The following is a 26,857-nucleotide window of genomic DNA, read 5'->3' on the forward strand; positions in this document are numbered from 1 at the left end:
GCTGCACTGGGATGGTAATTCCAGTGATGAGGACAAGCTAAACTACTTGTTTACAGGCATGGCACATGCATAGTGGTCTCTGGACCATTTTGCCAAGTACAGGTGGAAATAGTCTTTGCCGATGTTCTGCAGATGCCTTTAGCTCTTGTTTCATGTGTTTACAAAAGACAGCTTTAAAGTGAGAGATTTAAGCCTCAAAAGGAAAAGGGATGTGGTGAATCTGGGTGAAAAAAGTCACAAGCTGCAAACGTGCAGCCAAACTGCAGCCCTGGGTTTGGGTGATTTACCCACAAACAGGACAGGAATGGGCTTGGCAATCCAATCGCTCCTTTTGCATGGTGTTAGCACATTGTAACCCATCAGTCTGGACTTCTGCACACCCAATGTTTCCTATTTAGATTGTATGTAAGGAAGAAATTCTCCCCTGTGAGGGTGGGCAGGCCCTGGCACAGGTGCCCAGAGCAGCTGTGGCTGTCCCTGATCCCTGGAAGTGTCCAAGGCCAGGCTGGACAGGGCTGGAACACCCTGGGATAGTGGAAGGTGTCCCTGCCCTAGGGGATTCTTTGCTGCTCATCAGAGCTTCCCGTTTAGTGTTGAAACCAAGAACGACTGAAAACTAAAGAGGGCGTAAACTTTAAATGTTCATGCATGTTCTTAGGTTTCTAATGCTCTAGAACTTTAGTAGTGCATAATGGGTGTTAATTGTCCTTCCTACAAGGAAATGATTCGTTTGGGGAGGGGAGGGAGTTGCTTTTGTTGTTTAAAACAAGGAAATGGAACTCCTGAACTGGCTAATCTGATGCCTTAGTAGAATTTTTATGAGGAAATTAAATGTACGTAGAGGCATTCAAATCAAGCACAAAGGTAGAATTAATCAGGCCGCACAGTTGTGCAAGGGTCAGTTTTGCCAATCCCCCTAAATTTGCCCCAAATACTTGATTAGGAGCAACTAAGATTATTTTTACTCCCTTAACGATTTCTATACTAGCAACTCGCCTCCAGCCGGGAGCGCGGAGGAAATTTTGGATAACCTGGAGCGATGTTCCCGCTGGTTTCTCTGCGATGAAGTTGAGCTTGGCCAAGGGAGGAGACGCTTCCCGCACCTTGGGATGCGCACCCACAGCGTGAGCCGGGCACCCTAAGAATTGGCTAAAATAAGCTAAAACAGCCCCGGGCGGGGTCCCAGGGGTCGGGGCCGGGCCAGTCCCTCGCAGCCCAGCCCGCAGGTGGGCGCGGTGCCTCATTAGCGGTGCCTCATTAGCGGCGCCTCATTAGCGGCGGCCGCGCGCACAGTGCCTCGCGCCTCGCCCGCGTCTCCGCGCCCGCCTCAGCCGCCCTCGGCCGGGAAGATGCACAAAGGCTCCAAGAAGTACTTCGGGCAGAAGTCCTTCAGCGAGGTGGCCATGGACGATTACCTGGGCAGCCTGGGGCTGTACCGTAAGATGACGGCTAAGGACGCCTCCTGCCTCTTCCGAGCCGTCTCGGAGCAGGTGCGCAGCCGGCCGGGCTGGGGCAGCGGGGCGCCTCAGGCCCGAGGCGGGCTGGGGGTGGGCCTGGAGACCCAGAGCGAGGGGGCGGCAGCGGGGATGTGTGTGGGGATGTGTGTGGGGATACGTGGGGGCGTGTGTTGGAATATATCGGGATGTGTGTGGGGATATTTGGGGATGGGTGCGACCGGCTCCGGGCGCTTGTGCTCCCCTCAGCCTGAAGTGCCTCTGCGCTGCCTGCAGTGGTGGCATTAACCTGGAGAATTTATACCTAACGAGTTAAACTCATGACGCTTTCTCCTTTTTTACCGTTATTTCCCCAGCTGTTCTCATCTCAAATTCATCACGCGGAAGTTAGAAAGGCTTGCGTCTCCTTTATGAGGCAGCACCAGTCTAGGTTTGAGTCCGTAAGTAGCGTGCGTTGTATGAGCTGGGTACGTGAGGCTGGGAAATGCTGTGGGAGGGGATCATCGTGACTACACCATGGTTTGTCGTGCTTGAAAGGAGAAATGACACCGAGCCGCCTTCCTTATGCTGACCTGCAGTTGCAGAAGTTTTATTTGACTTCGTTTCTGAAGTTCCTGAGAACAAGCAAGTTGCTAAAACCTGAGTAGGGTCAGTTATTTGTATAGTATATTCTCTGTGGAGCGACCATTGCAGAATTTAGTAAGTGGGAAATGTGTAGGATTTTGGAGCAAGAAATTAGTATTGAAAGATGGTGGGAAATTCTGGAATAATTACATAAAGTCATGGAGTTTTGAGGTGTGGTTTTTGGTTGGTTTTGTCTGTACGGTGTGGGTTTGTAGGGTATTGATGTGGTTTTGGGGTTTTTATTCGTTTTCCCTGTAATCACATTTAAGTACTTCATCTAATCTAGGAAGGACTTGAATATTACTTAGACTCACGTCCTTAATTTTTTTTAGAATCTCTTGGTAGTCTCACATTGATACCCCAAATCATTCCTATGTTCTACACACCTTGCCCCCGCCAAATCAACAGCTGGTAGCTGATAAGTAGTGTTTAGGTTTAATTTTAACTTTGCCTTCTAACTGCTTAAATTTTTATATTTGTTTTTTTCTTTGTTTTGTTAAAAGTATGTGGAAGGCTCGTTTGAGAAATACCTAGAACGACTAGGAGATCCAAAGGTAAGCCTGGCCTTAGACTTGCTAAGAGATTTAAATTTGAAGAGACTAGAGCAGGAAGGTGTTTAGGTAGTGATTTAAAATGTGGTTGAGTTTGTGGGGTTTTGTTAGATAGACCCCAATCTTGGGGAGTCAATTGCATAAGTAATACTAAGGGTTTATACTGAATACGTTGTGTATGTATAAACAATACCAGTTTTAGTGAGGAATTTGCATGGGTGCAAAGGAGCAATCACTGCAGGCTGGACAATAGGAGCTTATTCAGAGTTGTAGTTCAAGAAGAAAAAAACAAAATATGTGAAGTGTACCTTAAATGAAATGTGTGTCAGGCTTTACAATGCCCTGCTTCTTGCTTTACTCTTCAAACTTCCATTTCTTTAGTCTTTACCAGTAACCTTGATGAATGCAGCAGTTTCTGAAACAAATAGGGGTTTTAAAAAGATTATCTAAAGTGATGTGTTGGACCAATTGTGGCAGCAACTCTGTCTTACTAATCTTGGCAATTGTGGCCACCCAGTATAGCAGGCTCCTTTTACCTGACTTTTACTCAAATCCTTATATCTCAACTCTCAGTGCACTATTGCTTTAACAAAATGATGAGTTTGAATAGGTATTTTAATACTTCAGAAATGTAGAATATAGTTGTTGGTGTTTATATGCCTCTGCTATCTCACATAATCTCATAATTTTGCTTAGGAAAGTGCTGGCCAGCTGGAAATAAGTGCTTTATCAATGATGTACAAGTAAGTGCCCCTTTCTTAAGGTTTACTTTGTTTTGCACTTGGTGTGGAGGTTCTGACCCCAGAACTTTGTGTGTTTGCCACTGAGAGGTGAGTGTATGAAACATAAGTGCTTCCCTAAGAAACTTAATTAATGGACATGTTAATGGTGCCATCACAGCCCCTGTTCTCATGGAGATTAAGGGTAGGGTCAGTTTCCAGAGATGCTTTTTTGCTATATTTTTGCTGATATTAAATCTGAATGCCGAGTGTTTGCTTCTAGTGGCTGAAGCATATAAAATGGGGAAAATCTAGGATCTGTGTGCAGTGGAAACTCTTTGTGGTAGCTACAAGCATGACTGAAACTCATGTAGGTGTTCTTGAAAGCTCCAGAAGTGAGGAGTACCTGCCCTGTGTTTAAACACTGCTGTTTATTTCAGAGGTGACACAGAACTGTGCAGGTTCTGCTGTCTGTAGAATCAGTCTGGCTCTCTAGTGGTAGAAAATAGAAGCCTCCTTTTTCAGGCTCATTTTGTACCAGTACTAAAGGAACAACTGAAGTTTGGCAAGAATTGCTAACTGCCTGCACTGAGCTTCTAGTCCTTTTGCAGGATGCCTAAATCACTTAGACTGAATTGTCTCAGTGTCCGAGCACATTTCTGTAAACATAGGTACATTAATCTGTGAGTCATTATGATTTTTCACAGATAATTTTTGTTTTCTTCTCAAGATAGGTATACTCATCTAGCTGTTGCTTTATGAAAAGTGCTTTGCCTGACTTTTCTGTAAACCAACAGCTCTAAACTGCTCTCTGGCAACTTCTTCATAACCTGATTCTGCTGAAAGTGTTCTTGCAAGTTTTGTTTTCCCTCTGCTTACCTAGACGAGACTTCATTGTGTACCGGTACCCCGGGAAGCCACCCACACGTGCTACAGACAATGGCTTTGAAGACAAGGTCAGTGGAAGCGAGGGCAGTTTCCTTCTGTTTTCTAACTTTTCCTGAAGCTGGATGACTTGTGCAATTTTTTTCCCTGAAGAGTTGAAATTATGGGATGGGATGACTGTAATTAATTGATTTTTTGTGACCTACAAAGTCATCCCAGTTCAGAATGGGAGCTATTGGAACAGCTTATCTACATCAGAACTGCTGCTGGGGGCAAAAGGAAGGAGCAAAAAGGACAAATGTATTACCTTGCATCTGACCCCTCTGGCTCTTTCTGCAGCTGTGTGGATATGGGTGCACAATTATATGGCTACTTCAGGCATGATGCCAGTGGTGTGGATTTCAGTGTGGGCTGCCAGATTTGCCAAAGTGGCTGGTGTGCTCTGAACCTGTGCTACTGCAGCTGTTACTGATCTGTTGATGAGCATTGTTGTCTTCATTTACATGTGCTTCTTTCTTCATCTACACAGTTTCCTGTGTAGCTTAATTTAATTCCTAAATGAGCTGAGTTTAAAAATCAAACAGCATGGTCCAAATGTGTGTTTGCCCTCCAAGGCTTTCCCACCAGAGCTCTCATTAAGTGTTGCAATCTGTCTGTCATTACACTGAGTTCAGGCAGCAGCTCCTTCTGGTGTTGCTCCTCCTCACCACAAGAGGAGAGCTTGTGTTGGCAGAATCCACAGAGCACACAGAATTAAGAGCCCTGGCAACTCTGCTCCCTCTGGGAGCTGGTTTTTTGGGAAGCATCCTTACTGGCAGTGTGCTGACAGCTGCCTCAGGGCTTCTGCCTGTTATAGTTGGCTGTGGTTGTCTGCCAAGAAGTTTGGTGGGACATGTTTGCATGGTGTGTCAATGCGTGTGTTGCTGAAAGCATCTCTTTTGCTTCTTAAAAGCAAGGTTTTAAGGGCTAGAAAAGTAAATTCTCTTCTAGTCTTTCAGATAGAGAAGGATGAAATGAGCCTTTGACACTTGAGACAGTATGGCTCAGGATGCTGCATTCAAGAGGTTGTATTTATTTTAGCTCCTGAGTAAATGGTGGTCTTGGAAATAAACTTCTATTTCATGTTCAGTACAGCAGGATGTACAGGTGGTTTGTTTTTATTCTTTGTATATCAAGCTACTTAGAGGCTTTACCTAGATTTCAGTTTTGAGCTTTTTTTTGTGATTATATTGAGAATATTTACTGTTTTCTTGATGTGTTGATGTGCACTGTAGAATGAAAGAATATCAGAATTTGTGAATACATCATTCCAGCCTTAAAACCTTCTTTTTATTTTATTTTCCCAGATTTTACTCTGTTGTTCCGGTAATGGCCATTATGACTCTGTGTATACAAAACAATTTCAGGAAAATGCTGCCATTTGCCAGGGTAAACTTGAAATCATCTTTCTATGGAAGAGAAATGTGTTTTCATATATTTAGGGGCAGGGTTTGTTTCAGTTTTCAGGGGTGGGGAGAAGAGAGATGGAAGCTCACTTGTGGTATATTTTTATGCATAGACTCTTCTTTTTTTTTTTTTTTACCTGTTAAGTGGGTGTTGGACCTGATGACTTCCAGAGGTCCCTTATTCCCAGCTGAGTTATTTTATGATCCTGTCCTTAACTTCATTTGATATCACTACTGCCTTGTAACAGTAGATAATATCTGAAGATCTGCCTGCCTTGAAAACTGCAGGAGTTCTTCTGGATCTCATATTATTGAGCTTTGTGTTGGTTTGTTCAGCTGTATTATATGAGATCCTCTACAAAGATGTGTTTGGCATGGATGAGGAAGAATTAAGGTCTGCAGTTGAGGTGTTTCGAAGTGGATCCAAGAAGAACAGAAACAGTGCTCCTGTAGGAAGTGAGGATGCAAACTTTGGTTGTCTCCATGAAAAAGTGCCCAGAAATCCATCAGAAAAGAGGTAGTATGCTGGGAAGGGGATCTGGTAAGAAGGAAGCTAAAAAACCTTGCAGAGGACAAATTTTCCAAGTTTCTGTTAATTTTTCTGGGATAGTAACTCTTCTTTTCCTGTGTTATGACACAAACACAAAGCTCGAGTGTATTGTGGAACAGAGTGTGCTTTTCTTAGAGCTGGGAAGTGCCACAAAATTGAATATCCTCTGCTGCAGGCTGTGTTATAGTTGTGTTACTCTGTAAAATGACAGCTTATTTGTAAGTAAAGTTGCTCCTCATTCATTAGAGCTTTTTTTAATTATTTTTCAATGAGAAACTTATTACTTTTCTAAGCCTCCATAGCTCTGAAAGGCTTGAGAGCAGCCTCTGAATGCTTGCAGACAGGATTAGTTTGATGGCACAGTGTGTCTTATACTTTACAGTGCAAGAATCCAATCAGTGGGATCACCTGCATCCTTTCCCAATGCCAGCAGTAGCCCTCATAGGGGTGGGTTTAGGAACAAGCAAAGGTCAAGTTCTTAAAGCTTGGAAAAGGCTTGTCCTGCACTGCTTTGCACCTTGCTGGTGTTTCAGGCAAAATGTGCCACTTGATGGCACCATGGTGCTTTTTCAGGTTGTATGAACAGTTGGTGATGTTAATCCTGGCTAGAAATTGTGTTGTAGCTTTTGTAATCTTATTTTCAATTTTTTAGGCTGGATGAGTGGGAAGGCAATGATACTGACAATCAACAGGAAACCAAGTTCAAACAAGGCATTGAAGAACAAAAGGTTTTGCAGTTTGGGGGAAAATCCTTATGGTTTGCTTTTGGGTTTTGGGGTTTTTTGTGTTTTATGGTATTACCCTTGTTAGGGCTACATCCTCTTTACCACTTTCTAAAAATGTGTTTCTGGCAAGTGAGTGGCTTATTTCTTCCATCTACTTGTCTTTTGGTTTTGCCCTGGAGTTTCTCTTAAATTGGGAATGCTCTTTTCCTTTTCAACTTTCTGAAATTCTCTAGTTCTTCTCTAGCTGATTTTTATTTCCCCCAAAAGATGGAGCTTAGCAGATGTTTCCTGATTTGCTGTTTGTTTTTTTCCCAAAATGTGGTTTAAATTAGTTCACTTTTGTCTTGACCATAGTATAAATTACTTCAGAATACTTTTAGAAACTCTACAAGTAAAGTAGAATTTTCAGATACAATCACTGAAATTCTCACCAATTTTTGAAACTGTGGCTTCATTGATCTGATTGGCTTCCTTTGATTCTTTTTGGGTACAGGACATGCCAAGTGTTACTCTTGAGCCTATTCTTCTTTCCAGAGTTAGTTTGCTCAGCACCTGAGTGCTCAGATCTGTTTTCATACTCTTAAGTTTTAGTTTTTAAGGAAATGCAATGGAAGTGAAAATTTTGGAAAATACTATCTGCACTCTTTTTAAATGGTGCACAGCTGCTGGCAGGATAGAGACTCTGCTGAACACATGAAATGCACTTGTTAATGCTCCATCCCAATTCTGCTTTTAGCCTCCAGAAAATCCTCCAAAGATGCCTGTTCCTTATAAAGTGCTGAAGGCACTGGACTCTACTATCTATCGAAATGTGGAGTTTGATGTTTGGCTGGACAGCAGAAAAGGTATCTTTGGAAAGGGGAAAGCCAAAAAACTCTTCCTGTAGTAGGCTTAGCATTAAATTTATGAATCTGAGTCCTGTCACCTGTTTCTTCACAAGTGATATGTGAAGGATACAGGTGAACCCAGCAGATAGGCAGGACATGTTCTTGGTTTCCTGTCTGGCGTTCAAAGTACAAACTACCCAGCTTCTGATACTGTATAATGGTACAAGGTAGCTAAAAATCCCATCTCTGCTACTTATTGACTTATACACAGGAAGTAGGAGGATTCAGAGCAGAGCACAGAACTCTGTTGCCATTCTGTTGTATTGGAAAGCATTCAAATGTGAGAGTTTTTTGTTACAGCATGTGTGCAAAGACTTCTTTTTAGAGCACGATTTTGGCCTCAGAACTGTATAATAATGAAGATCTCAAATTTAGCATTGAGATCTGTCAGATGGGTTTTTTTTCTCCTGCCTCCCAGCCCTCCTGGGCTTGAACATTCTGTAGAGATTTCATGGTTCTCGTGGCTTGGGAAAGGTTAGCTGCATTTTGGCATTCACTGGGGCTGATCTGTACAGCAAGAAGTTACCAAGAAAGATAAGTTTTTAAGTGATACTTGATGTCTGACCCAAAGTGCTTTGCATGCTGAAGAACTCCAGCATTTCACCATGGTGTAATCAGTAATGAGGATCATTAAAATTCTTGGAACAGAGTGTGGTAACCAATTATCTGTGTAGAATACTGACGTGCAGAGAAGCCAAGCAAGGAACAGAGGTAAAAAAAACCTGAAATCTAACAGCAAGGAGACTTTAGGCAATGTTAGCTTTTCCTGGATGGCATTTCTTGTTTGCCAAGTGCCACCAAGACTCTGGCAAGAGAAGAGATGTCCAACATTCTTAATTCTAGGATTTGTATGAAGGGCAGGATTAGCTCTGTGCCACCACAGAAGCTGCACTCCTGTAGTAGTGCTGCTGCTTGCTGCATTATCTGGCTGTTACTGTCTCATGTGACTTAGCTGATTATGGTCTATTGTAAGAACATGTAGAGTTACCCACTGTTACTGTGGGGAATGTTCAGGTATGCACAGGATTTAACTCAATTGGCCCATAAATTGTAGTTGGGTGCTGTCATAAAGTGCTTCTAGGATATGTGAAGAAAGAACAGTAGCTTAAAGGCTTTTTTTTTTCCCCTTTTATATATTTATTTATTCATTTATTTTTAGAGCTTCAAAAAACTGACTACATGGTGTTTGCTGGGAGACAGTACTATTTAGGAGACAAGTGTCAGGTTAGTACTCAAAGGAGACCCAGTTATGATAAACTGTTAGAGCTACTTTAAATAGCCTATGATAAACCATGAAATCATTTGATTTCATAGGATTTTCTGACGCTTTTCTTATTCTCTTCCCTGTAGATGTTCTTTTAAATGTAATTTCTTTCTAAAATCTGTCTTTAAACCTGGTAGTGTGATAGGCAGTTTAGGGAAGTTCCAGGCAGAACTCAAAATGCACAGGGGGTGCTTTTGATGTAGTTGTCTTTAGATTTTTCACTTGGGCTAAGCAACAATTCTGGATAGTCTTATTTTTCTCAACAGTGAAGTAGCAAAATATTTTTATGAAATAAAAAGGGAAGAGCTAAAAAGGGAGTTGTAGAATGATCTGGACTGGAGATGCTGAAAGGAAGGTCAGTTTTCTTTATTCTGATGTCATATATAGTGAAGACATATTTTTTTTTTTTATCACTCTTCAAGGTAGTGCTACTGGCTCACTCAGTGACTTGTTTCTCACTGAGCAGAGCTTTCCTTTCCCTACTTTATCTTCTGCTCTCCTCAAGTTCTTAAGCAGCAATCTTCCTTGGTACTTACCTGCTGGGCACAGGGGATAAAAATAAGTTAGGGAGCAGGTATCTTGCCCCTCAGTTGCTCACAAGACTGATTTTATTTCTTTTTGTCCTCCCTGAAGTTAGTACAGTGCTCTTTATTTTGGTTGCGGTTTTGAAGATGTATTTGAGACTCCTGGGCCAACTCAGTAACATGGGACTGGCTAGGAGCAGCCTTTGCTATTAGTGGTTTGTGGACAATATTCTGATATAGTTTGGATTTTTATTGGAGCTTCTCTTGTTCTCTCTCCAGGTGTGTCTGGAACCAGGAGAGAAGTATTACAATGCTCATATCCAGGAAGTTGGACAGGATAGCAACACACTGACTGTGTTTGTTGAGGAGCTGGCAGAAAAGTAAGCAGTCTGGTGATGACTTCAAGTTTAAACTCTTTCTGGTTGAGGGGTTTGGTTTTCCTCTTGCATTTCTAATGATCAAAATCATTATTATAATGCTTTCTGTGAATCTTGCTGCTGTTCCTTCACTGGAATGTAAAAGTGATCTTGGCAGTTTGGATTTAATTCAGAGAGAGCAAATTTCCCTCTGCTGTTTGGTTTCTCTGGAGTTTTTGTTGCACCCAAACAATGAAATAATTAGCACTTCTGGTGAATCTAATCACTTTCTCCCCCTTGCTGTTCAATCATTCACCTTCCTCCAAAGCTGGGATTGACAACATCCTGCAAAAATTCTGTGTTGTCCCATGCTTTTGGGTATACCTCTGGAGCCAAAAAAATGCAGTCAGGGGAGGGAGACTTGACCCAGGAAGTCAATAGTGTTTAGACTAAAGCCTTGCCTTTTCTAATTAAACAACTACCAGTAATGTAGTAATGGCATACTGGTAGTATGCTAGGCAAACAGATTATTTATTTTCACAAACTATTTTCCTCTGTCTTGATGTTGCTTCAGCTTGTATTGTTGTGCAGAGTGTATCCCTGGGGCACTGCTAAGATGGGTGTTCTTCCTGCAGGCACACAGTTCCTTTGGCAAACTTAAAGCCAGTGACACAAGTGGCTCCTGTCCTTGCTTGGAATATGTCTCACAACAGAAGAGGAGGAACTTACCAGAAAGTAACAGGTGGACACTTCTCAGGAATAGGTTTGTACAAGAATCATTCCTTCCCTGGGGAAGTTGAGGAGGTGCTCATGACAATTGTAACTGTAGCAGTCTTTGGATATTGAAGGGACTTAATTCACTCTATGATGGGAAACTTGGCACTGCAGGGGTTTGATGGAAAGTTATCTTTCAGACAGTGATGAATTTACCTTTGCAGAAGAGCAAATCCATTGAAATAGAGAGTAAATTTGATATTGCTCAAAATGGCCCAGAACAAATTTGCCAACTTGAACCATCTAAAAGACTTCTCTGTGAAACAGAGAGCTTGTCTTACGCATTAACAGAGATGCATGGATGGACCAGGCTTTCCCTAGCCACTTAAATATGGGTTCAGTTTCATTTGGAGGAGGAGTTTTTTTACTTTAATAAATAAATGTAGCCTGCATAGAGAGATTTTTAACACTGAGTACTGGTTGGATCAGCTGAAGCTGGGAAGGTACTCCCATGTCAGATACTTGTGTTCTCATGATGTAGAATTCCTGCTTGATCCTTTTAAAAAAGGTCTGTAGTTTCCATATTTACAATGCATTTTTTCTGGACTAAGCCACTGACTTTCTTTCCTATGGCTTCAAATATTAATTTTTTTATCATTGGAAACCCTGGCTCAGATTTAAGGTGCAAATCTCTTTTTTCTGTCCTCAATACAAACAGCAGAAATGGACATGAAAACACGGAAGCGGATGCTGAAGAAGGTCCGTGGGAAGGAGGTGTTCATGGCTGTGGCTTACAGCAGGGGCCAGCCAATGCTGCCCCCCCGGCTGCAGCACGGGGTGCCCTCGGGGCGCTTCCCCCCCCTGCCCTGCCCCCCGGGAGGGGCAGCCATGGCCCCCTACAAGCCCTACCACCAGCACAACCCTCCCCGGCACCACCGCGACTCGGCCCTGCCCAGGTAGGAGACTTGAACACGAGGTGGCTGCTTGTGTTCTGTTCACTCTTGGTACAGGTTGGTCAGGAGAGGGTTTGTGCTGTTCAGGTGAAACTACAGCTGAGGGGCATTTCCTGGTAGTTGCAGCTCAAACTCGGGGGATCTGCCTGCTTTGTGGACAGGCACAACATGCTTGGCCCTCAAAAAACATTCTGTCCCAGGGGAGAGAAGCTGTCAGAGCTATGACATCTTCTGCATGTCCTGGTGAGTGACAACAAACCTCTTCCACCAAAACATGCTGTACCAGCCATTGGGGAGGATGGTGGGGCATGAATTGCCTGTTTGCCGCAGATTGTGGAAGAGCAGGTTTCTTGTGGCTGTACAGAAAGAATTGAGTCAAAATTGAGAGGAGTGTCAGATTTATCTTTACAAATGAGCAGTGGATCTGCTGGTAGATAAAACCAGCACTGAGAGATAAAAGAAACAATGGGATGGATTCCACTAATTGATCAATGGAAGAAGATACTTGCCTTTACAAATTGTAGGTTTGATGATAAATGAAATTGGATATTGAAAGCTGAAAGAAACAATGGGGAAAAACCATGAATTCTGTAAGAATTAAAAATTAAAAGGGAGGGTTATATATTAGAGGGAAATCTTAGGTCAAGTGTTCTGGGGAGTATGTGCCTCTCAAGTACCTCAGCCAGTGGGGAAAGAGAGAGGGAAATGTGGATGGGAAAATGGGATAAAAGGAGGCTGCATCCTCCAAAAATCTGAGAGATCCCAGAGGAATGCCCCATGGCTTCTCCCTTTATTCAGATAAAAGGGCTCCTCTGTCTCTTTTTTGGACATAAACCCCTGATGTTTGTGGATTATTTTTGCTGCCAGAACGAGGCAGGTGAAGTGCAGGGGTGTGACTGTCCCCTCCTGTCCGCAGCTCGTACAGCCGCAGCCGCCGCCCGCTGCCCTGCGGGGGCAAGGAGTGCCACTACTTTGGGGCAGAGGAGCCCCAGGGGCCAGAGGGAACTGTAACCTCCTGTGAGGTTGAAGGAGATGATGACACTGCTTTCCCTGCTCTGCCTGTGAGTTATGAACAAAGGGTAAGCTGAAGCCTCTCACAGAGAGAGAGGAAGAGGTGGAAATAAATGCACAGTGATTCTTTACCTAAATATGCAGTGGCTTTTTTTTGTTTTCTTGGAGTGAGGTTTAGCAGTGACTGCATTTTTGACAATGGAAGATTGAAATTCTAGTTCCTGTAGCTTGAAACATCAGTTTTCTCCCTTTCTTTTTATCCTCAGTGGCAATACTTGTTTTCTTTTAAGCATATTTTCATAAACATAATCATATTTCTGTTGCAGTTGGAAAACAAGATCTTTTCCTCCTGTGCATGTCTGTCTAGCTCTAAATATTGTGGGAGAAAGCTTTTCACTTGTTTGCCACACTATAATTTATCATTTGGGTAGCAAGATTCAGAAACTGGATAGTGATAGCCTGGATTTTTTTTCTTTTGGATTTGTAGTTGTGATGTTTTGGATTAACATGTTGGTCCTGACACTTTCTTCTGCTACAGAAACAGAAAAAAAATACAAATCTAGACTTTTCTTAAAGCAGTTTTTTTTTTTTTTTTTTTAATGAGTTGTAGATAAAGTGGCCAAGTGTATTTGTAAAGTTAAAAATACTTTTTTTTTTTATTAATTTGTAGTCTAAACCTAGTCCAAAGCTGGGTGTGCTTAAAAATATCAATTAATACATAAGTATCTGAATAGTACAACAGATTTAATAAAAAAAACCAAAACAACCTGGTATGTTTGAATTTCTTTGCTGTATTGAAGCAGTGAACTTAACTAATGGTAGATTTGTATTTAAATGAGGGAGAGAGGATGTGCTTAGGGCTGTTTCAGCACCAGTCATTTTTTTTCTTTGCTCTGATGTACTAGATCTGTAATCTTTGCTCTGATTTTTCCTCCAAGCGTGCCAAGGAATAAGGACACATTATCCTGCAATTTCTTTTTTCCAGCATGAAATCAATACAGCTCAGTGGCTTTTTCTCCCTCTTTGCTAGACTTGCCTGCAGCTCTTAATGAATAGGTTTTCATGTTCATTGAGTGACTTTATTGTCTATGCCAAAGCTTTTTCTCTGTCTCTTCCTTGTCTTGTTTAGTAAAGGAATGTGACATTTCCTGGGGAAAGATGCATCTCACAGAGGACTCTGCCATGCTGCTAGAGGCCTGGTGGGAGAATCTTCTGACTTGCCACCTCTGCTTCAACCTTGGAAATCTTTCAAGCCTCTCTGAGCACTTTATTGATCTCATAGTCACCAGAGTCTTCTGAGGAGAGTTTTGAGTGTCACCTTAGCCATCATAAAAGAGTGAATCAACTTCTTTTACTGGAGCATCTCAATCCTCATTCCTCCTTCAGAGAACTGGTCCTGTAAATTGCGGTGCAGCTAAAAATTGCACTGCACTGGTTTCAGTGCAGCAACAAAGGGCATGTAAAACATTGAAGGAATGCTTGGGGTGTGCTGCTCTCTGAAATAGTGATGGCTGCATGTGTGGGTCACCCTAGTGCAGACAGTGCAGTCTGTGCCAGCAGCCACCTTTTGATTCCACTAGTTGTGGCTAAGGATGACCTTTCTCCATGGTGTCAGTGTTTGGGTGAAGTGATGTGCTGCTGGTATGGGGGAATGCTCTAGAATGAGGAATGCACTAATACATGCTGGGGGTAGCAGCCTTGTCTGGGATCTGCTTCCTCCTTTGCAGAATTGGGATAATCTGGCTGAGTTCTGGGAGGGAGCAGCTTCTCTGCATGCCATAGGACAATGGCAAAGCTAAATTGCCTTAAGAGTGCAAGGCAGAACAGAAGGAAAAGGGAAGAAATGTTTGTTGCATTGGAATGGACACACAGATGATGCTTCTAGTAAGCTTTGGTTGCAGCAAGCTGGGTGTGCCATCCCATTTCTGTGTGTCTGTCTGTAGAACATGGAAAGGTTCTAAATTATTTCTAACTTTGTTTTTCAGACCCACAGTAGCCCTGCTCCCATTGTTCATGGTCCAGGGGCATTTTGGGTAGCAAGGAGAAGTCCAAGCTCTGTTCCATCTAACAAGCAGACCCTGAGTGCCTTAGAGGAGGAGGAAGATGCAAGTGAAAATGGTGAGTTCTTAAAGTATTGATAGGAAAAAAGAGCTTGTCAATGTACTTTTCATTGTCCTTACACCTCCTACAGGAAACCAAGTGAGATGATACTGAAGGCAGTTTACTAATGGATGCACTGAAATGTAGTTGAAGTAACTCCATCTTTAAGCTTGTTTGCTCTCCCTCCTTTTTTTTCCTCTGAATCAAAACTTCCTATTTTTTTCTCCCTTGTAGGGAAATTTCATGAGGAATATATCTATGCATCTCCAGGTAAGTAAAAGTTTAGTCTTTACTGACAGAACACTTGGTGAGTATAAGACACTCAATTATGAGCTTTTTATAGGTTTTTGAAGGATTAGATTTAATGCAGCTCTTTTAAATTAATTTTGCCTGTGTCCTCCAGATCCCAATTGTGAAACTGCAGCAGTGTTTAGTTCAGCAGAACCTGCAGCAAACTTGGTAAGTTTTACTCACAGATTGTTCAGATTTGAGATCTTTGAGGTATGTGGAATTCGTGGAAACTCCTTGGATGCATAATAGACCAGAGACTTAATAAAAGAAATGAAATCAGCATTCCTTAATACATTCACCATTCTTTTCTTCCCTGAATGGTGAGGTTTTTATCTGAGTCTGCAAGTGCAGTCTGAATTGCACTGGATACATTGAGGATTTTCCACCTTTCCCTCTGCAAAGAGAGAATGTGTATTTGAGTGCTGTATACTTTTCTTTCTCTGCTCCAGACAGCATTTGCTTTTATCAGATCACCCTTCAGATTATAATCCAGTTAATCTTAGTCCTCCTCTGTGGAACTGGAGAGATCTCATCTGTGACAGAACTTGTATTGGAATTTTTTTTTTTTTTTTTTTTTTTTTTGTTTTTTTTTTTGTTTTTTTATTTGAAACTAAATCTTTAGTCACCTGCTGCTCCACAATGGGTGTGAAAGCAGTCCTGAGCATGCCAGAATAAAACTGTGTTCAACTGAGCTACAAAAGACACACTCTGGGTGTACAGTCCATAAATTTTAAAATTAAAAAATAGTGGTGTGGTGTGTATGCCTTGTGGCTTTTTTTTTTTTTTTTTTTTTGCCACTGAAATGGACCATGCTTTGCTTTGGAATCCCTTCAGGAAGAAGGGCCAGTCTCGATGTCACCTCAAGATGAAGTGGCTTCCTACAGCTATCCCCAGAAGGTAGTGTCTGGTACTCTGAGCTGTATCTCACACTTGAGTGTGGTGGCCCTGCAGAGAGGTAACCACTCTGCTTGGACTGTGACAGTGTGTGGGGACCCCTCACAACCTCTGGCAGCAGAGAATGCAATTCCCTGCAAATACAAGCAAAACAGAAGATGCCTTGCAGGTGTCTGCAGCTCTAAACTGTTATTTTCAAGCCAATTTTTAGAGACTTTGGATAGCTAGCATTTACAAGATGCATTTGTGTGAAGTGAGGATTTTGAAGTGTGTGGTATTTTCATAGTCTTTGTCAAAGCCAGTTGCAGAGGCAGACTGTTGAGTGCTTTTGACTCTTTTCCAGGTGTTGGTGAACTCTGCAGCAGTTTCCACCTCCACAGATGTTTATACTGCTCCAGCTACAGGTCTCTCTTCAAATTCTGCTGCCTCCACTCCAGCCAGTGTCATAACAGCAGCTCCCCCACAAACAGCAGTTCAGCCTGTCATAGTATCTCCCTTTTCTGTGGGGAGGCCAGGTAGAGTGTACAGACTGCAGCTGTGGACTTGGATTTTCAAGTTTTCAGTTCCATTTCCCCCTCTCTTACTCCCCCCATCCAAAGCAAGTGTTAAAAGGCTTAAAAAGAAAAATAAGTCACTTGCTTTGGTTTAAGATTATGTAGTGGTAACTTGGCTGCTGACTTCTTGTTTTGAAGGGGCTGTTGCACCTGAATATTTTATGGGAACTGGAAATCTGTTTGGGGTTCCCCCCCATTGCCACCTTTAACCATTAATGCCAAGTGTTTGCTAGAAAATCCTTTTCAGAAGGAGGAAGTTCAGTGCAGCTCCCTTCCTCTTTCCTACAGTTAATTTTCCTCTTCAGCTGAGGTAGCAAGGCTCTAGAACACGGTCACTTCCAGGAGAGTCACTGGCTGGGGTGTTTCAGGGTCCAGTTCATTTTTGTGACTTAGTTTCTTCTGTGCCAGGAGATGAGGTTTGTGGGAGTCTCAGTCTCCACCTTAGATGCTGTGCCTGCTTTGCTCTTGGAAAATGAGAGTTATGAAAAAATTCTGTTTTCCTTCTTATGAAGAGCACATCTCCTGTCTTCTATAACTTTTCATTTAGCAGCTAAAAAATCTCTACCTTCCATTCTGCTCAGTTCTCTCTCACTTTTCTTCTCTTTTTTCTACTCTGTGTAAGAGTTTAGTCAGCAGGGTTCTCAAGCTGTCTGCTCACTGGTGCCAACTTGCTGCTGTGTTAGAGGTGTGGGCCACCTAAATGAATATTTAACAGTCGTCTGTCCAGAAGATTTTTGTCCTAATAGGTCTCAAACCTTCCCTAGGTTTTGTGGGCTTGCATTTTTGAGGACTTCGAGTGATTAATGTGTTGTTCTCTTATATAACTGTCTGTCCTAGAAGTCTGGCCTGACTTCTGCTATGAAAAAATGATTGAGAGACTTTTTTTTTTTTTTCCCCTTGAACTGGGAATATACAGCTTGCAGATAGAAATGCATTTAAGGCTTGAGAGATTGAAAGGTGTCCAGAGGTTTTGCAACTAGATGGGAAGGTTTCAAAGTGATTGCTGACCAGAATTTTTTTAGTGTCTGTATTTAGGGGCACTGAGGTGTCAAATACATCCTGGATTGTGTAACTGAACACCTTACTTGTTTTACATACCATGGCATAGTTGATTTTTTGGGTGACATTTGTTTCCTTCCAATTGTAGCAGTTTCTTCGGTGCCATTCCCGATTTATTCAGCTCCTCTTCCCCCAGTGAGTGAGGTGGGAGAAGCCAGTGCTGTTCTTCCAGCTTACTCTTGTGATCCCAGTGGCAGTGATTTGCCTCGAGGTAATGATGCTTTTTGTTTTTACTCCTGCTGCTCTCCAGCACACTTCTGACTTGTGTTCTCCTTGGAAGCTTAAAGAACACCAAGTGAGAATACATAGTGAGAAGAAATGGCTCTCTGCAACTAGCAGGGAGTGAGAAATAATATTATAGATACTTATGCTAAAACATTTTCTTTCCCAGTTTTGAACAGAAAGTTTATCTGACTCAAATGTGTGATTATTGCAGCTCTAGACAGCACCTTAAATAAAGCCCAGGGAGAGGGTGCTTGGCCTGTATCATAGCTGTGGCAGAGTAATCACTTTTCTGATAACTGATTAAAATAAGAATTGTGTATTTGTAAGTTGTGCTGTTGCACAGTTCAGGGGGTTATTTGGGTTGTTTTCCTTTATGGCTCCAAGCTGTAATTCCATGGTGTTACAAACCAGAGCTGAAATGTAGGGTCAGCTTGTTCCTTGGGTGTGTAGCTTTGTCACACACACTGCCACCAGCTGGGATAGTGTCCAAGGGTCCCCATCAGCTGTTCAGTAGTGAGGGTGCAGAGACCAAGCCTGCAGCTTTCAATTGCTGCTGCTGTGCCCTGCAGTTACTCTGCTGGCTCACCTGTGCCCTCAAATCCAAGATTTGTTCATCTTGGCTGTTCTGGTTCCCCTTCCCTGCTGTGATTCCATGCACACATCAGACTTTTCCAGCTGTGTTTGAATGCCCTTAACTGAGGCTTTCCCCACTTGGGAGAATGGGGTGTTAAGTGTGCTGACAAGAATCTGGAGTGGATGTGGATTAATAACCTCTCCAGACCATGCCTGGAGCTCTTCAGCTGAGTCAATCCACATCATATTGGCCCTGTCCCCCTTGGCACAAACTGTAGGAACTGTAAAGATTGCTAGTTAATAATATTGCATGTAGCATTTGTTACACTGCTAGAATATAATCTATGTGTCCTTTAAGTTAAGAAACCAGCAGGTCTGGAGCAGGGCAGGGTGAAATACATAGGTGTGATTGATCTGGAGTTGTGTGGTTTGCTAGAGACACTAGGCCTGGTATAGACGGGGAGCAGGATTTGTCAACAGATTTAAATTCCAAGCCTGGGAAGAAAACCTGCTGTGGGCTCTAGTATTACTTGTATCTGCATTTATTCCAGTTTCCATGGCATCTTGTATCTTGTTTTAGTGGCATTTAGGACTTACCAAGTGTGTTTATTAGCACAGTGACCCCAGGTGTCCTGCCATTGCCTGGTGCCTTCTATTTGAAGGAGCTGTTGATAAAAACCTGCTTGAAATTACTGTGTTCCAGAAACACTGTTCAGTACTGGCCAGAGCTTCCAAACACCACAGTAAAAACTCTATCAGGAGATGAGATTTTTATCCTAAAAATCCTTGATTTTTTTTGTCATAAACACCATGTCAGCATGATCTTTGTTTTCATGTCAGGATGGGCAACTTTTTATGGCTTAGCTGTTGCTTCATAAGGTTTTACTGAAGGTGGACTTGATTTGCAGTCTAAAAGAAGATTATAAACAAAAATTGATCTTCTACTGTACTGGCTTCTGTTCCATATTTCACAGATGGCAGTATTTCCAGTGTCAGTTTGTCACTTCAGTCTCCCAGCAGTTCCTTTGTACTCTTATTGCTGCTATGGAAGCAGCTGTTTCATTCAACTCTTCTGCTTGCTTTGCATATGTTTGCATAAACAATTGAAAAGTTGGGTTTTTAAAAAAAACACCAACTTTTTCCAGATGTCGATCAAATTTCAGCTATATTCTGAAAAGTTGGTGTTTGTGTAAAACCTTTGGAGTATTTTTACTATTTTACTGACTGTGGTCAGTGTTACAGCCAGACCACCAACACTTCCAGAACTAAGGATCTCTGTGCATTTCCTAAAACAGCTGCATGGATTGTTGCCCTGATAGATTGGCTGAACAGTAGAAGAATTGAGAATTGGCAGCAGTGACAGAGGAACAAATCCTTATGCATTTTAAAACTGGCTTTGCTGATACTTTTGCCTTCCTGCAGCAAAACACAACACAAAATGCCAGAGAGAGCAGGGCTGGGGAATGTGGGAGATGGGTGGACAGGGAGATGCTGTGGAGCCTGGTCTAGGGCAGGGTGGCTGTTTGTGGAGTTGGAATATGGTAACTCTGGAGGTGTTGCTGAGTTGAATCCCTTAGTGGCTCCTTCTGAGCTGTCTCCCTGCTTTCCCTTGGCTTTAGTACAGCTGGGAGCTCCAAGTCTGTGCTGTGGAATAGGTAATTTGCTCTTCCTGAGCCTTCAAAGCAAATCTGTATTGAAATCTAAGAAACCAACTTTTCTCATGCACAGTTCCATAACTGCATCATGGGATTAAACACATGCCCTTGTTTTTTCTTTTTGCCCTTTCAGTGGGTCAACTTTAAAGGTTTAAAGCTGCTTCACATGTTTTGGACAGTTGGAAATGTGTTTCCAAGTTCAAAACCCTTTTGCTTTTGCAGAGAGGTTTTAAAGTTCCTTCACACACTTGGGATTGTTCCTCAGAATATCATTTACTTGGCTGGGGACAAATGATTCAGTAGAGGGAAGTCAGAAGTAAAAGACTCTGCAAGAAAGCTGGAACTGAATGCCCTTGTGAGGAAGGAATATATTCTTTATTCCTGCCTCCATTGAGCTTAATTAACAGTTGGGGGCCCCAAAATTTGATGAGAAGGTCTTAGGATTGCTCTGTGTTAAGTCCTAGTTGCTTAGACAGTAGAGACGTGTAAAAAAACCTGAGTGATCACTTAAGTAATCAACCTGAATAAACTCAAATTAAAGCTAATGTAGTCATTGAATTAAATAATTAATTGGTTAGAAAATGCTCTATTGCACAAACATCTAACTGGATTTAGTTAAAAAGATAAAACTAGTTTAACAACTATTTATATTAAAGATACATTCTTTACCCTTGAAATTTTAAAGAAAAGGTAGTGCTAAATACTGCTATTCATTAAGTAAGAATAAGTTCAAATAAAATATCCTTAATGTAAGTTGCTTTTGCTTCTTTATATTCCTCATTTCCTTAATGTGCTCTCCTTTAATTTCAGATACAAAGGTCTTGCGGTATTATTTTAATATGGGATTGCAAGTAAGTGCTTTTAATGTGAGTGTAGCAAATTGCCTGTGAAAAGCTGCTGGGTTTCCTGACAAATGTATTCAAAGCTTTCAAGTGTCCTAAATGTGCATTCTGTGGCCTATTAATATGGATGGACTTCCTTGGTGGAGATTAAAGCCTGGCTCAGAAAGTGAAGTTCTCCCTCAAAATGTGAAGTACACTATATTAATTGTTTTACTGTGGGTTGTAGTGGTGGTGTTCTAGTTTTACTTTTGGTTTTTTGCTAAATTTTTGGAGGGGATTTTGATGGTGGATAGATATTCTTTCTATGAAGAAAAGGTAAGAACCATTCTGAAGAGTTTGTGTACTTAGACAAGACATCAAAGACCATTTAGAGATGTGTGGATGAAGTCTCCTAGGGCTTGTGCAGCTCAGCTCAGACTGGTTAGCACCATTTCTGTGGTCTGGAAATTGCTCTTCTGAAGCATTCTCTGTAGCAGTAGTTACATGCAGTGTCAGTGCTGCTGTTCAGGGAAGTAAAAAGAGCAACATGAGCTCCTTCAGCTGAAGAAATGGGGAATATCTCTGAATATGATAAAGTTAGTAAGTGTGAATCCTCTTCCTCTGTGAAGACACTTGACACAGCAGCAGTGTGACTCCTGCTGCAGGTACTGCAGTACCTTTCCTGGTAGACTCTGTTGGTTTGGGATTTTTTGTTTGTATGCCTTAAAGGGCTAGAGAGAAAAAAAAAATCCACTTTTTCCTAACTTTAGACCTGAAAGTAGCTGTGATTTGGAGGAGGGCTGGAGAGTGTGTGCCTGTATGCATGACCATGTTCTCCCTTTTCCTGCAAGTATTGCCATCAGAGCTGTTGGCCTTCCATGATGTACATGCAGCCAGTGCTGCCTCCATCTCCAGTGGAAGTTTACCCAGCCTATCCTGAGCCAGCTCCTGTCCTGGATCAGTCAGTGCCTCAGCTCTTCCCTGATGCTGGGCAAGCTGAAGTCCACCAGGTTCCCTTGGAGGCATCAAATGGTTTGTATTTGAGTAGTGCTCTGTTCATGCTCATGAAAGGCCATCAATGTGGCTGAGGTGTGTGAATGTGCTTCTTGTTCTGTTTTTTTTAAGGTAACTTCCAAAACACAGAGCCTCCACCCCTGTCCTATGGGCCAGTGTATTACCCAGTGGTGTCAGATCCCTTCAGCCAGCAGCCTCTGCCTGGCTTTGACTCTGTGGTTCCTGCTTACCACTACATTGGGACCTGGCATCCAGTAAATCCTCCCCATGGAAATTCCCCACCAGTGGCCAAGGCTGGCAGCTCAGGAGTACCACCCCAGGTTGGCTACATGGCCTCCCCCAACCCTGCACCTCCTGATGCACCTCAGGGAATGTAAATCTGGGAGCTGGAGGCTCCTGCTTGGCTTCTTGTTTCTTGTTTGCCAGCTCTTGTTAATATTGTTTTGTAAATGTCACCCTCTTAGAGAGTTAAGTCAATTGGTCAAACTGTGTTCAAATGTCATGTTTCTCTTTAGGTTTGTGCTACTGCTAGATAGCAAGGTGCTGCTTTAGTTGGTTAGGAAAGCATAGGAGAAATGTGCAGGGAACAGCTTGGATGTGAGTAGAGGAAATATGTGAGAAAACATGCTGTGAGTAAAGGCATGTTGTGTGTGTCTGAGGGCTTGCACTGGACACTTAAACACCTGGTTCTTGCTGGGGCTCTGAATCAGGCTGCCATCACAACTCAGGTAAACACTGGGCACTGGGTCATTAGAGGGGATAATAATGCTTAAAATAAACTTTCTCATTTTGCAAAATAAAGCTGCTTTACTTCTAGTGGTTACATATTTGTCATAGCTGTATTTCTTCTGTCTGACTTTATAGTGCATAGGTTTCATGGCTGTGAAAAGTGTAAGAATAATCTTTTGATCTGTTGTATATTGTTGTATATTTGTAAGATTTGTTTTGTGAAAGTTGTTGCACATATGGTGGTGGATGTGGTGGTTAATTTGCACTGACAGCACAAAATAAAAGCATTAAACAAGTGAAAATGAGTGGTCGTTTATCACTGGCAGGTAATGTTCCTGACAATTTGCTATCCCACAGCCTGGACTGAAGAAATGCACTTGTGTGGGACAAGGCTGCTCCAGCCTTCTGTGAGAAAGCAGCAAAAGCTTTCAGCATGGAAATGGAAATAGAATAATTCCTGGTAATTGCACCTTTTCCCTTCTAAACTCTGGCACAACATGCTTGGCCCTCAAATACCATTCTACACAAAATTGAAATCAGCTCTATTGGCTCACTCAACTGTTCTGTGATTTTAATTTTTTTTTTTAATAATTCTTCCTTTGTCTATAACTAGGTGGTGGTTAAAAGGGGATTAAGTACAGAAACATGGAGGGGGAAAAATTGTATTTCCTTTGGTATCCCTTTTAAGAAACCCTGGAAACAAAACCATAGTAGGAAAAAGTGACTTGTTACATTTTTTTGTCTTAAATTCATGCAGCACTGTTGGTGTTGATAATGTAACTCTGTAGGGGGAAGGCTGCAAGCTCAGCTCTTGGTTTGTCTTCTGCAATTTCTAATTGCTGTACATTTAATTTGGCAATTTAATAGTGGCATTTCAAGAATGGAGCAGCCAGGTAAAAATCAAAGTGAGATGAAAATGACCCCTGAATAGCTAATTTGATTTTGAGCTGCTGTGTTGTTTTTTAAACAAAGCATTTACACAAAACTTGTATGAAATAATGGGTGGCCTTTGTTTCTACCTCTGGAGGAGCACTTGACTTGCACAGATATTTTTTTGAGAAAATACTATGAGGGATTTTTTTCTTTTTCTCTGAAATAGCATTCCCTAACCTAACCTCTTAAAGGAACCAGTAAAGCCTGTAATTATTTTAAGGACCTGAAAGTGGCACTTACCTAAGTGGAGTCTCTGTGCTGGATTCATGGAGTGTGTTCCCCCTGTCTCAGGTGCCATCTGTCATATCCCAAGCAGTTTCTGTCAAGCACTGAAGGCAATGGAATATCTTCCCTTTTCAGGCTTTAGCTGTGAATTCTGCCTCCTTTCCTTCCTCTGTCACTGAGACAACTTTGCTTTTTTCTATACACATGGTTAGCACAGCACAGTGTTGGTGTTCTGTCTTCTGGTGTTAGTCTGTCCCTAAAAGTCAACTTTTTTTAAATGGGAAAAACTGATAATTCTGGTAGAGTCCTTTCTGGTTTTGCTTACCCATCTAGGACCTGGATTATTCACCACTAGCCATGGCTATTTTGCCCTTATTGGCCATTTTGATATACATGAAAATTACTTCAATTGATGCAATAACATGTCATACATGGCCAGTGGATTATTTATGGATTTAATATACAGAGGTACCTCTGTGACTTGTTTTATGTATTTTTACCAGGGCTTTTAAGCCCCAAAATCAGCTTTTTGAGCTAGTAAGTAGTGGCTGTGGGGAGCAGGTAGCAGTGTGTCCTGGAGCTGATGAATGCTCTCCATGGATAGGAAATGGCACCTCTTATTAACAGCAAAAGGGCTCAGAATGGTATAGAAATTTCAGTGATTGCTGGAGTCTTTTATTTCCATTGTTTCCCAGAGTTGTGTTGCAGTACAACAGCTCTGCAGCACTTTTCTGAAACAGCTGCCAAAAAAGCCACAGCTCTGCCTGAACTACAGCTGACCTGCTTTGTGCTTCAGCCCTTTCCTCAGCTGGAGCTGCCAGCTCTGGCTGCAGCCTCCCTGTGCCAACAATATTCCTGGGATTGTGGCTAATCAGCCTTTTCAGGGGCTGTAGGATAATTCACATCAAAATTACACTGAGTTCTGGGGTGTGGGTTGACAGGTTTGAGGTTTTTTTGGTTTTTTGTGGGGTTTTTTTTTGGTTTTTTTTGTTTTTTTTTTTTTTGTTGGGGTTCATGCATAATCCAAGATTAGATTTAGGCTCTTTTTTGTTGGGGAACCCAGTATCAGCCTGGTGCTTTTCCAGATCTCTTTTGCACGTGTTTTAGTGTCATTATTTTAGTTTGATTATTGTTGTTACAGTTTGATACCATACCAATTCTCTTGATTTTTCATGTCCAGCAGAGTTGCTGTGAATGGGGATGTTGGGATATAGTTGGAAGCCATAACCATATTTTATATTCAGTTAGAAGAATGAAAAAAAATCCATGAGTATTGATTTCTATTTGGAATTATTTTTTTTTCTGCAGATCAATGTTGGCAAGTTGTAGTTCTTTATTGGATTTCTTGAATTGTGTTGCCTAACAGTAAATTTTTAAAGCAAAGATTAGATCCTGGAATATGGGGGTTTTTTGTTTTGTTTTTAGCCTTGAAAAGGGAAAACAGAAGAGTCCAGCCATGTTTTCACTAGTCATGCTTGCCCCCTCCTTTCCTTCACTCTGTTTTTCTATATGAAAGGCAGAAACTTAAATTAAATTTACACCTGAAGGCTGTGCAGGCTTTGTGACCTTTGAACACCATGGAGTTCTCTCCTTAGTGACAGAGGACACGGTCCAGGCTGTGCCAGGAGAGGCTCAGGCTGCACATCAGGGAGAATTCCTTCATGGAAAATGTTGTTAAACATTGCAATGAGCAGCTCAGGGAGGTGTAGAGTCCCCATCCCTGCAGGTGTCCAAGAAACACCTGCATGTGGCACGCAGTGCTCTGGGCTGGGATCACTCAGAGATTGGACTTTTCTAGCTCTGTTGGCTTTTTTTTTTTTTTTTTTCTAATTTCACCCTTAGGTTCCATTTCTCTCAGCAGTGCTGCTGGCATAACTTTTTCTTTTATAAAATTACACCATCAAAGGCTGCAGTACATATGGAAGATACTCAACATATAAATCCAGACTCAGAATTCCAAGCTACTGCCTTTTTCATAAGGAGGGGCAAGATAAAACCATTGAACCAGGACTTTATAGCTTTGAAATAAGATCAGAGATTAAATTTTGCAGGGGAGGCCTGTATCCAGAAGCTCCTAGTTACTGCTGCTTACCAGATTTCAGAGTCAGCTGGGCTGCAGCAGGTAGGAAACAGCTCAGAGCACATTGCAGGCACTGACTGCAGCCCAGTCCTCTCTCAAGTGGGGTGATCTGCAGCCCAGAGCAGGTGCCTGAGGCCTGACAAGGTGTTTTTATCTCTTAGGCTCTGTTTATGGCAGTAATTTTATCTCAGATGCTAAATCCTGCCTTCCCTGGAGCAGCTGAGCATTTTGCCACGAGCTTTGGGGTGCTTGTGACCCAAGACAAGGGGTCAGTCTGTGCTCACAGCTGTGATTGTTGGGTTAGGGAAAATGGACTGTTAAGAGAAAGTGGAATATCCCTTAATGATAAAATTGATGGACCATCCAACTCCTTCCAGCCTTTATGTATTTTTGCTATTCCCTGCCTTCCCTATTTTCATTTTCAAATCAATTGTAGACATGTGGTTTCTAACTCTGTTTAAACCAGTACTTTTTTAATATGTCATAGTTGAAAGCAAAAAACATTTCTTTTGATGCATGTGGTGATTATGCGAATATGTGATTTGTATAACTTTTCAGGAAGTGCAAGTAAGAGGAGATAAAATTTACTGCAAATCTTTTCTCCAGAGAATGGGTCAGGCTGGGAGAGATCTGGTGCCACCTCCCTGCTGAGGCAGGGTCATTCCTGGAGCAGGATTTTGTGCAGGTGGTTCTGGAATATCTCCAGTGAGGGACACTCCACACCCTCCCCTGGCAATCTGCTCCAGAGCTGGGTCACTCCCTGGCTTTGCAGGGATGTGGAGGGGTGGAAATGCCTGCCAGGTGAACTTCAGTCCCTGTTTCTGGAATCAGGAACACAACTGCAGTTTCCCAATGCCTTAACTTTGAACTTTCAGCTTTCTGATGTGAGTGGGAATGTGCACATCCAACTGCAAAAACTCCTTCTCTATTAAAAAAAAAGTGTAGCCCTTTGTTTTTATATGAATATTTAAAATTCTACACCTGTGGATCCCTGTGGTCCTGAGTTTTGCACAGTTTTTGCCATGGTCAGTGTTAATTTGGG

The 26,857-nt window shown here is 42.1% G+C and overlaps 2 protein-coding genes across 11 annotated transcripts in view; one reads left to right on the forward strand and one right to left on the reverse strand.

Moving 5' to 3' along the window:
- The window catches only part of DCX (doublecortin), a 115,152-nt gene extending 114,089 nt beyond the window's left edge, over positions 1-1,063 (reverse strand). For all 3 annotated transcript variants that reach the window (XM_079318794.1, XM_079318796.1, XM_079318795.1), the window contains exon 1: positions 1,032-1,063. The gene's annotated coding sequence lies outside the window, so the exon portion shown is untranslated. The remainder of the gene's footprint in view (positions 1-1,031) is intronic.
- A 156-nt stretch (positions 1,064-1,219) lies between these two features.
- On the forward strand, positions 1,220-22,879 carry LOC306808317 (UDP-N-acetylglucosamine transferase subunit ALG13-like). Of its 8 annotated transcripts, none has more exons than XM_079318762.1 (23): positions 1,253-1,490; positions 1,811-1,894; positions 2,582-2,632; positions 3,326-3,372; positions 4,232-4,304; positions 5,580-5,661; positions 6,015-6,195; positions 6,881-6,956; positions 7,690-7,798; positions 9,000-9,064; positions 9,908-10,008; positions 10,620-10,747; positions 11,420-11,654; positions 12,568-12,730; positions 14,648-14,780; positions 14,997-15,032; positions 15,166-15,221; positions 15,888-15,950; positions 16,291-16,462; positions 17,649-17,771; positions 20,824-20,864; positions 21,686-21,866; positions 21,960-22,879. In XM_079318762.1, exons 1-23 carry the CDS (start codon positions 1,350-1,352, stop codon positions 22,223-22,225), a joined length of 2,607 nt encoding a protein of 868 aa, XP_079174888.1. In that variant the 5' UTR covers positions 1,253-1,349; the 3' UTR covers positions 22,226-22,879. The 8 variants fall into 8 exon arrangements, with proteins under 8 accessions (XP_079174891.1, XP_079174888.1, XP_079174892.1 ...); XM_079318766.1 differs by having other exon boundaries at positions 16,291-16,351; XM_079318763.1 differs by having other exon boundaries at positions 12,568-12,712.
- Positions 22,880-26,857: the final 3,978 nt, after the last annotated feature.

This window comes from Erithacus rubecula, assembly GCF_903797595.1.
Source record: "Erithacus rubecula genome assembly, chromosome: 15".
NCBI classification, from domain to species: Eukaryota; Metazoa; Chordata; class Aves; order Passeriformes; family Muscicapidae; genus Erithacus; species Erithacus rubecula.

Excerpts from the sequence above, each read along its gene's own strand:
- LOC306808317 (XM_079318762.1), top strand. The coding sequence starts at position 1,350 with ATGCACAAAGGCTCCAAGAAGTACTTCGGGCAGAAGTCCTTCAGCGAG. Across the intron at positions 3,373-4,231 it reads GCTTTATCAATGATGTACAA|ACGAGACTTCATTGTGTACC; the intron begins GTAAGTGCCCCT and ends CTGCTTACCTAG. Across the intron at positions 6,196-6,880 it reads AGAAATCCATCAGAAAAGAG|GCTGGATGAGTGGGAAGGCA; the intron begins GTAGTATGCTGG and ends TCAATTTTTTAG.